The 10879-nt window shown below is 35.1% G+C and overlaps 2 protein-coding genes across 2 annotated transcripts; one reads left to right on the plus strand and one right to left on the minus strand.

The window, feature by feature from the left end:
• The first annotated feature begins 669 nt into the window (after positions 1 to 669).
• LOC138308108 (uncharacterized) lies at positions 670 to 8279 on the plus strand. The gene is made up of 7 exons (XM_069249053.1): positions 670 to 1296; positions 2130 to 2907; positions 3592 to 3619; positions 4486 to 4495; positions 4998 to 5119; positions 5655 to 5858; positions 6594 to 8279. The coding sequence occupies exons 1-7, from the start codon at positions 670 to 672 to the stop codon at positions 7441 to 7443; spliced, it is 2619 nt and encodes an 872-aa protein (XP_069105154.1). The 3' UTR covers positions 7444 to 8279.
• A 34-nt stretch (positions 8280 to 8313) lies between these two features.
• On the minus strand, positions 8314 to 10676 carry LOC138308109 (ATP-dependent DNA helicase RecQ-like). Its single transcript, XM_069249054.1, has 2 exons — positions 9830 to 10676; positions 8314 to 9520 (listed from the first exon to the last, which is right to left on the minus strand). The coding sequence occupies exons 1-2, from the start codon at positions 10264 to 10266 to the stop codon at positions 8314 to 8316; spliced, it is 1644 nt and encodes a 547-aa protein (XP_069105155.1). The 5' UTR covers positions 10267 to 10676.
• Positions 10677 to 10879: the final 203 nt, after the last annotated feature.

Here is a 10879-nt window from a genome sequence, read left to right on the forward strand (position 1 = left end):
CACATTATACTGACAACGGGTGAACCAGTCGTCCCACTCCCCGTTTGCTGAGCGCTAAGCAGGAGCAGAAACTACCACTTTTATAGACTTTGGTGTGTCTCGGCCAGAGGGCAGAAAAGATGGCTGCCTGGCTGCAATCTTGGATTTTGATATTCAAAGTTTGTTATCGCTATTTCTCAGAAAGTATTGAATGGATCTTTCTCAAATTTCACATGTAGGTTCCCCTAGGGCCCTAGTTGTGCATATTGTGATTTGGAACCGATTGATCAACAAGATGGCCGCCAAGGAGCCATCATGGATTTTGATAGTTGAAGTTTGTTACTGCTATTTCTCAAAAGGTACTGAAGCGATCTGTCTCAAATTTTATGTGTAGTATGTTTTGAAAAGTTCCATCTTTCAATTGTCAGATATTGATAATATTTAACATAACAAGAACAATATTATGCAGCGTGTCTGTAATAACATTTTTAAGAAGGGTCAGGATGACCTATAGTCATCATGTTTCGTCCGTCGTCGTCCGCCCATCTTCGCTAGCCAAGGCTTCTGATTACGTTACACTCCACGAACCCTTGGCTGATATAGCCGTGTTCAAAACATCGCGCCCTGGAATCCCAGGGCATCCAATCAAATTGCACCTTACACTCAGGCTTGGTTTCGTAATAAACAAAAATGGCGGCGCCCATAACAGAGCTGCCTTGCAGATTGTGTAATGGTATATTGCCTAAAAAACAGAGGCGAACGATATTTGGAGAAACTTTCGGAGTGTTCGATCAATTACTAGAGATTATAGATTACGTACCTCATCAAAATGACGCAAAGGGAAAGTACGTATGTGGTTTATGTTGGAATAAACTGAACAGACTCGCGAGAATCGAAAAAGACATCTCTACAAAACTTCAAACTTTGAAAGAGGAACGACATTCTCTTGTCACAAAGTTAAGAGACTTGCACAAGTCTGCAGTGTCTTCTGGTAAGCCTTTAGTTGGAACGCTAAAGTCTGCAGTGTCTTCTGGTAAGCCTTTAGTTGGAACGCCATCATCTAAGAAACGTTATATCATACATTCTCCAACGCCACGAAAACTGAAGAAATCGTTGACAAACACGCCAGACAGGCGTGTCCAAACAGACGTCTTAGCTACATGTTCATCAATAGATACACAGCATCAATCTAAATGTGACCAAGAAAAAGAACATCCCAGTACACCATCCAGACGACAAATGAAAACTAGTACTAGTAAACAGTTGTTTTCACTCCCCACTACAGGCCTTGGTGTTACTGATCCTGATCACGAGCTGGTAAGCATTGTAAATACTAGAATATATTTTAGGAAATGTGTACTACATAGAAATAAGAAAATGAAAAGTGTAAAAAATGTTCTATTTATCTTTTTTTTTCTTTTCAGTTTATATTATATAGTAAGATACAAGTACAATGTATCTGATAATATGCTATCTAAATCTCGGACTGTATACTATGCAGTACAAAAGCATATGTTTATTTCATTTAATCTTATCCTTTCATCAGACATACTTTCACTATCAAAGCATATCAAATTACATAATACCTAAATTATATTGCAGGTGTCAAAGGATTTGAAAAAAAGATTTAGTTTTCCTTTCATCGACAAGCCAACCTTCATATCTGCGAAGGACATGTGATGACCTGGCAACTTTCAGTATCGATGCATTAAATGAAGAGTTGGGCATAAAAGCACCAGTGCTACACAACATTGTATCAAGTTTGTTCGAACAGAGTAGTCCAGTGGCAGTGGCGGTGGTAGTGGCCATTATTTTAAAGGAAAGAAATATGCATGTCTGCTTTTCACCATGTGATATCACAGATTTTAGATAATGGTGGTGCTACTGATGAGGTAAATAATTAAAAGCCCATTTAGATCAATGTAAATGAATACATTCACTGATAATGATACATCAGTGCATTAAGAATAAGATATTATGAAATGAATATTCAGCTGATATGATCTATTGTTGTAGCCACATAGTATTAAATACAGCACATGTAATTCTTGATATTAATTTGTTTCAAAAACCTTAGCAAGCAAGGTTTTGTATATTAATTAAAAATATCACTTAATTGTAATAATTGTACAATTTACTTCTCTAATAAATTACAGTGCATCAATCTACTGAACAAGCTTGGATTATGCGTGTCTGCATCTGCAACAGCTAAGAAGAAAGCGGATCTGATGAAGAGACAGCAAAGCCACATAGAACAACTGGTTATTACAGAAAAGAAAGCCTATGAAGAGAAAACAGGTGAGGACACAATGTTGACATCAGATATTGTCGGTGATAATTTCGACATAAGTAAAAGTCCATCTCATATGAGCAAGGAAAAGCAAAGAAAAAGTTTCCACTGGTTTATGTTGGTGGGACTGCAGAAGCGAGTTCTAAGCAATGTATTAGGGAATGATATTCCTACGGTGCCTATAACAAAAGTAGAAAACAGCATTTTCATTCCCAGTCTTGAAGAATGCAAGTCATTGAAGAATAACTTCACATTTCATATCATGAAGGTTTTAGTGAAGTACCTGGCTTGTTTCAAGAAGTATGAACCTCACTTAGCCAAACATATAGAGCATCCTCACCTCCAGGAAATGTCAAAGAAATCTGACTTTGCAATATTGGAGTTACTGGAAAAAAATGAAAATAAGAGTGAGGACATGATCAGTATTTTGGAGCACATTCACCGTAATTACATCCCAAGTACAGCTGAAGACCATGTCATTAGAAAGAAAGTATTTGGGGGTGACGTGCTAACAAATGAGAGAGCGTATTCAGCACAATTAGCAATGCTGAATGGAGCTACAGAATCTGAGCAGCTAGCAGGTGTTATACATAGGCCAGAAGGACTACATAGAATGATGAACCTGTGTCTGGTAACAAATTAAAACCCTGTTGGAAGTTGCAGTTCAAAGTTCCGTTATGTTTTCAGTTCAAGGTAGACATTTACCCAGTAGGAATTGTTCATGAGCCTGATTTTTATACAAATATTCCAAGTATATTTAATTATGACATTTTGACTCTCCCTATTGTCACCAGAGAATTAATCTAAACTAAGAAATAACCTGAGGTATTTTAAAACTCTCAAAATTCTTCATAAAATATAATTGTTATATGTATATTATATGGAATAAGTTTACATATCTTGATTAATGTGTTTCTGATACCAACACTATTAATTTAAACCATTTTTCAATTTCATAAATTTCCTGTTATGTAATGTGACTGTGACTACATGAAAAATGAGTTTAATATACATGGAATATATGTATTGTTGGCTTTAGTTTAAAGGCCCACTACCTTTCCGAAACGGCTTTTAATTTTTAAAATGGGAATGTAATACGAGATCAATAATTGTGTAGAGTCGCAAAAGTTATTAACTTATCGTTAATACTACACTCATCATCATCTCCTGAACAAAATAATTGAAATAAATAAAATGTTAATTTTCATAACGCGGGTCGTCTTATGTTTCCCGCCGTCGTCCTAATTACCGTGCGGTAGTTGAATACTACTGCGCCAGACGGCAAAACAGCAAAATGAATCTCCACAGTTTTCATATATTACGCAGGAAATCTTGCATATGTTTGATGTTGTAACCTCATCTTAGGCCATCGATATGTATTTTCTTACGTTATTAATGTTTTTAAGAAACCTATAAAATTTGCTCCAGAAAGGTAGTGGGTCTTTAACATACATATACATGTACACTGCATGTACAGGCTGTTTGTACCAATAGTTTGATATACCCAACTGAACATTCTACAGATCTAGATAATCATTATACAACTCAGAATCAGTATCTAAATGCTGTTTTTGTAAGCCTCATCTTTGCTTGAATTTTGTATAGACTAGAATGAAAATCTGTCATGAAGAGCTTAATATTCAGTTATTTTGATTAAAAAATCCTTTTTATTTATTAGGGCCTACAACACATATACATACCGAAGCTTAAATATCATTTGTACAATTTCATTTACAAGGACATGAACCAATACGTATTACATCAACTGATTTCTCTGAGATTAAGATTAGGATGTTGGCCGGCTTGTTTTCTCATTATCAAGTTCATTGCTACATGATCAGCATGATCTACATCAGCATGATATGATTGTAGCAGTAAAGTAGGTGTTTAAACCCCAATTTTATACAAATCTTATGATCATTGTCAAGAAATTAATCAATGAGTTTGTAGATGATTACAGATTGATATATATATATATATATATATTAAAATGAAATTGGGGTTTAAATACAGTTTGTATATTTGATACTAACACATCTCAGCTCAGTTGCCCAACAAAAACTTTTGTGGTGCATGTGTTTGTCTGTGATGTCACTAGTTCTGATGTTGGGCTTGTTGCTGAGCTTAAGGGCAATCAATGTAAGTTTGTTGGAATCAATGACCTTGTCCTTAGAGAGGAAAATAATAATTAAATTCTTGCATTTTATCAGTTTAAGAATTCAAAAGGTGTGATATTTGGTTGGTCAAGCATGTGTATTTTAGATTTGTATGTGTAATAAACAAAGCAGTCTTTAGACAACAGGCGAGATAATTAGGAAAATCTTGAGTTTTTATTTACTTTTACATTATAGATTTGCTTATATATATTTATACAAAATACAAACCTTATAAAACAGAAAATGTACCTTGTCATTGGAAGACTTAGTTATTTTAATTTCCATATTAATTTATTAAAGGTGACAGATCTAGAATATGATTTATTTATTAACATTGCATGACACACTTTTTTAAATTGATCATTGATACTTATGTATTGATACAAATGAAAATACATTATACTATATATGGACACCATTAGCCTCAAATTTAATTATTCACAATGTAAATAGAACAATTATCAGAAATTGATATATTTATGTACATGTAACAGTTATTAATTAGTGACATTTATATTTGAGAAATGGTTATTATCATTGTTACTTTTCAGAAAATTTGATTTCCATTACAGATCATCTACCAGCAGTTCTATAGAACTTCATCAACAATTGACAGAGGTACTCTTTCACAGCTGAGAAATATTGTGCACAGAGTAGACGCTCAAGGTCCAGATAGAGTGATAGATAGCTACAGGTAAATCATTTTTGTTGATGACAATATATATATATCAATCAATTGATTGAAATGTTTGTCCTATAATCACTGTTTCATTTTGTTTAATCATTTATAAGTTATTTAGATTTTTGTTTATTACATTTAACTAATTTTGATATCAATATTGATTTGCAAGTAATAGCAATATAACATTTTATATTTCAAAATGATACATGGTGATGATTATAATTTTTTATAGAAATACACTTCTGTTATACATATGTATTAAGGGGCCGCGGTGGCCGAGTGGCTAAGATTAACCGACATATCACCACATGCCCTCCACCTCTGGGTCGCGAGTTCGAATCCCATGTGGGGCAGTTGCCAGGTACTGACCGCTGGTCGGGGGTTTTTCTCCGGGTACTCCGGCTTTCCTCCACCAACAAACTTGGCACGTCCTTAAATGACCCTGGCTGTTAACAGGACGTTAAACTAATCAAACCAAAACCAAACATATGTATTATACTTGATGTACAAATATTGATATATTACACTGTTCTTTGTTGCATTCCAGAGCCCACGCTGCTTTTCTCAATGACTGTTTGGATGCCTTTATTGTTGGCGCATGCATGCACCATTTGGGCATTGATGATGTTGGAGCAGAACCAAAGAGAAAACAAGTTCTTTTTGAGGCAGTGTCATCGGACGACAAGAGAAAGTTTCTTGAGGACATCGCATCAGAAATTCAACACAAGTACATAAATCTGGAGAATGGTATGTTATTGGACAAAGAAACTTCTGATTTCGTTTTTAGTGAAAATGAGAAATATGCAAATCATCCTCGATACTCTATGGGTTTCGATCACTTACGTATATACGATCTCTACACCCCTGGACTATCTCATAGTAAAATTGGAGGCAATAGACAGGTAGTTAAGTCATGTGATATACATCAAAAGAGCCATTAAACAGTATGTGTGACTTTGATGTTAGGCGTCGCTCTCTCTCTTTAGTCTTCAAAGAAAATCTTTGCAGGCTTATGATTGGTTCAGATGTTTTCTGCTGAGTTGCCTCAATTTTTTCTACAAGATATTCCAGGTGTTTAAAGATTGTAAGTGATCATGATCAGAACCCTTGGAGTATCGAAGATGTGGCAAAATCAGCAATGAATGCATTGAAAAGCTTGCATTTAATTTCACTCTGCTTGGAGAAAAAGTTTAAGTTTCTGTATTTGTTCTAGTGTTATTGACCTATCTTCATTAGTACCTGCAATATTGTCTTAGTGTACTTTTCTATTCCTTGCATGTGACCTTGACATAATGTTAAAGGTTGAGTAAAGTGTAACAGGTCATCACTACATCACTATAATAAACACAGTACCAGTATTCTTTATCAATGAAAAGAAACACAGATATATTTTGAAAAACCAATTTCTAATATGGATTATTGTTTCTTCTTGTGTAAATACATATTTAATGTCAGTGTATGCAGATTTTATGGGTTTTCTTTGTAGACTTGCACCCTTGGAACCCAGATCCCAAGACCTGGATCTCCAGGAACTACAAATTAAAGAAATGTTTGATGCTGCAGAAGGGAAATACCACTGCAAATACTGCGACAAAACTTACAAGATGTGTGGCCACCTAAAAAATCATCTGAAGAAGGAACATGATTGGCAGGATCTTCGCGAAGATCGTGAAAATGAGAAGTCAACAAAGATTGATCACATTGCTCTGTATAGAGCATCTTTCATGAAATGTGCTCTTCTGTTGCGTGACACCCAGGATGCCTATAGTTTAGGAGATGGAGACAGAATAGTAGATAATGCCAAGTTTCAAATGCTCCTATCTGGAATAGGAAATCATACAAAGTACCAGTTATGGCTTTTTAGATTTTTAGCAAACTTTCATTGCCTGCTAAGTCCTAAAGATGCCTACGAGTACAAATGGAATTGCACAACAAACCTGAAAGGTGGAACTGGACACAATATACCAAATGATAATCTTGTTGAAATACTTGTCCATCGCCTGAAAGTTAAACTGCAAGCACAAGGAGCCAATGTGACGTATGCTAGTGCACGCAAAGCAGCAATGACCCTGCAAGTACAGGACGAAATTAAGGAAAACATGATGGTGCAATGTGGCTCGAAACCAAAAGGAACAAGTAGAACAGCAACTTCGGTTACAAGTGACATCAATGTGATCTCTAACGAACTGTTAACAGAAGAAGTCTTTGATTACATTCCAGGAAGACAGTTTGAAAACTTCAAGAACTTCAAAGATTTATTTGCGAAAGTGAAAATAATGGAACTTCATAAGTGGATTACAAAACAAAAAGAAAGGCTGTCCTATGCAACTATTTGAAATGGTCTTCTAAAACAGCTTTGAACATTCATCAGAGACAAGTTGTGTCACGTCGTGTTGGTCAGATAATATTTATATATATATGACAGTTTAATGAACACTTTTTTTTATTATGGTAACTTGTATATTTATACATGAGGTACGATATGTAATTGATGGGCAATGCTTTAAATATACACATAATATAGTGTATAAATATAAGTATTAAATGTGAATAACTAATAAGAGGAGATATACGTATACATGTATAATGTTTCTGGTTTACATTTGCAATTAGTTATAAGTGTTTTTATAGGTATAGATACCGTACCATATTCGACCCCATAGGGAGCTTGAAATTAATTTAAAAAAATCAGGAGGAGGGTGCTTAATAGAAAAATCAAATTTGTATTCCACAAAATTATTACACAGAGTAAGCCATCAATCAAGTAACAAAATAAATCAAATAGAGAAACCTACACAGTTTTAATAGTTTCATTCTGTGTATAAGTCAGTGCTGAATATTAGTAAGGCCTTAACAAGGGGGAGTAGAGCTTATATGGATGGGGAAGCTTATATAATTATTGGATTGAATATGATACACGGTATATATATATATATATATATATATATTCCAATGAGTAGCAGGAAATCTGGAATTTCATAAAATGTCATGATGAACGAAGTGTAGACTCATTTGCATTGGTGCCCCTGTATATACATGTACACCAACTGTATAGTGTGTATATGTATTATTAAATCACCTTCACCTTCGAAAGTTTGTCAGTTATACAATATGGTTTGTATATAGCCATATCAATAACAAACAGTCATGATGATATCATTGCCCAATTAAATCCAAATAAGATAAAGACATGAATAGTTTTTGTTTTATATTTTAATTTTAGAATAATTGTATATGTACCAAACATACATTATCTTATCATCATCATTTTCATCAACATCACTTTCAAAAGCATCATACATGATATCATCTCCAAAAATGTCATTTATAATACTTGTTATTTCAACAGAAACATCATAAGACCAAATGGCACAACTTCGCAAAACATCATCTGGTGTGAATAGCTTCTCAACATTATTCACAATAAAGTCAATAACTTCATCTGTTAGACCATGAGTTAGATCCGGACTAACAACTGTTGAAAAGTCTGACAGCTTAAACCTCAATAAATCCAATTTCTGTCGTAACAAAATTCTGTCTGAAATTTCCACTTCCCTGACCATTTCATCCACAGAAGCTGGTAATTTGAACAGAGTTGCTGGATGAGAATTTGGACAACCGTTTGATGCACACTTACATAGTTTTTCACATATATCACAACATAGATGTAGTGGGTCTAGTTTTTCTACTTCACTGCCATAGGAATTGCACAACACCTTACGTCTACATTGATTGTCTTTCACCAGTCTTACAAGCTCCTCCTCAGTTTGTTTTAAATGACCTTTGTGGCATTTATATATCACAAGTTCATAGGAAAAAACACCATCCCTTCCTGCCCTTCCCATTTGCTGTACAAGGGTATCCATTTGTCTCGGCAAACCATAGTGTAAAATGTTGTGTACTCCAAAAAAATTAACTCCCATTCCTGCTGAATTTGTACAGATCAAAACTCTAATTTTACCATCTTTTGACATCTCTTCTCTAATAAAGTCTTTCTTATTTTCTACAGTTTTGCTATGAAACATATCAAAAAGATCACTATTACCAAATCTTTTCCTAAAAATGGCATATATTTTGGACACGTCACTTATGCTTTCTGCGAAGACCACATGTCTTTGAAAGTTTTCTGTTTTATCAAGCAATTCTGTAAGTAACCAATTAAATGTATCTTCAATATCATTGTTGTTAGGTATGCAAATTGAGGAAATCTTTATGTTCTTCCTGTCTGGTGATTCAGACACGACAACACTATTTTGTCGAAAACAGAGGTTTCTCATAATTTTTCTGCGTTGTGACGGAGCTGATGTCGCAGTTAATGCTGCTATTGGAACATCTGGGCGAACAGCACGTAGCTCACCAATGTGTGAAAACCACTCTCTAAAGGCAACATCTTTTTGTTTTTCACTACACCCCCTGGAATTATACAGAGGAATATATACATTGCAGTTGTACACACATTAAGAATATATTAAGAATACCGGAATGTTTATTAGATATATAACTTTGCTCTTAGTGATAATATTAGGAAATCAAATTAAGAGATGAAAAATATGCTTTAACACTGATGTAAAGAAAGGGTATTTTATATGAGATGAATAAAACGTAGATGTGGATAAAACGTAATTTTCATTGAAAATTTCCCTTCCAATACAGATCAATGCATTGTAAATTGACTTTTGCATCATCTAGTAAATTTTATTCGTGTTTATATATTACTCTTACCACTGGATCACTGTGTGTGCTTCATCTACAACGAGTAGTTTCAGACTGTCTCCGTATTTCGTCAGCATGTTCCTCCACTTTTTCTCGCCGACTAATGCCTCTGGACTACCGAAAATGAAATTAAATTTTCCATCAACAATGTCCTGTTCCTCTGTCGTCTCTTTCCCGATGTAGGTTGCCTTAAATCCAAGGTTACAAAGCCGATCTGACTGTTCTTTCATAATACTGACGAGGGGTGCTACAACGACGACGATTGCGTTTGGGAAAATAACTGGCACGCACTCGTAGATCATAGATTTACCACTTCCTGTTTTGGTACCCACAAACACATCTTTTCCAGTACATACAGCTTCTAAACCCTTTATCTGATGTTCCCTTAGAGATTCAATGTTAAAACGCTCCGTGATTTCTTTTTCTTTTCCCTTTATAGCATCCATGTTTGTTTATAAACTTCATCACTGAAGCACGTCTGTAAAACTCGTTTTGATTGGTCGATAAAAAATGCGTAAAGGGCGGTAATTTCGAATCGCCGCTAGAGGGCTAGAACTGACGGCTATATCAGCCAAGGGTTCGTGGAGTGTAACGTAATCAGAAGCCTTGGCTAGCGAAGATGTCGTCCGCCGTGCGTTAACTTTTCACATTTTGAACTTCTCAAGTTCTACCAGTGCCATTTAGCTGAAACTAAATGATCCTGACATGGTCCCGACAAAGTTTTTTTTTTTTATTTTTACGTGTTGATCCGAAATCCAAGATGGCCGCCACAGCCGCCATCTTGAAAACACATTTTGAACTTCTTCTCAAGTTCAAATAGTGCGATTTCGCTGAAACTTGCATGAAATGATCCTGACATGGTCCCAACAAAGTGTTGTTATTTTTCGGGTTGTTCCGAAATTAAAGATGGCCCCCACAGCCGCCATCCTAAAAACACATTTTGAACTTCTTCTCAAGTTCTACCGGTGTGATTTGGCTGAAACCTGCATGAAATTATCCTGACATGGTCCCGACAAAGTGTTGTTATTTTTCGGGTCGATCTGAAATACAAGATGGCCG

Source organism: Argopecten irradians, chromosome 14 (genome assembly GCF_041381155.1).
Source record: "Argopecten irradians isolate NY chromosome 14, Ai_NY, whole genome shotgun sequence".
Classification (NCBI taxonomy): Eukaryota; Metazoa; Mollusca; class Bivalvia; order Pectinida; family Pectinidae; genus Argopecten; species Argopecten irradians.

Bases quoted from the DNA above. Each gene is read 5' to 3' on its own strand.
- LOC138308109 (XM_069249054.1), bottom strand. From the start codon at position 10,266: ATGGATGCTATAAAGGGAAAAGAAAAAGAAATCACGGAGCGTTTTAAC. The intron at 9,521-9,829 runs GTAAGAGTAATA...GTATAATTCCAG, and splicing joins GCACACACAGTGATCCAGTG to GGGGTGTAGTGAAAAACAAA.
- LOC138308108 (XM_069249053.1), top strand. From the start codon at position 670: ATGGCGGCGCCCATAACAGAGCTGCCTTGCAGATTGTGTAATGGTATA. The intron at 1,297-2,129 runs GTAAGCATTGTA...TTCTCTAATAAA, and splicing joins CTGATCCTGATCACGAGCTG to TTACAGTGCATCAATCTACT. The intron at 5,120-5,654 runs GTAAATCATTTT...GTTGCATTCCAG, and splicing joins AGAGTGATAGATAGCTACAG to AGCCCACGCTGCTTTTCTCA.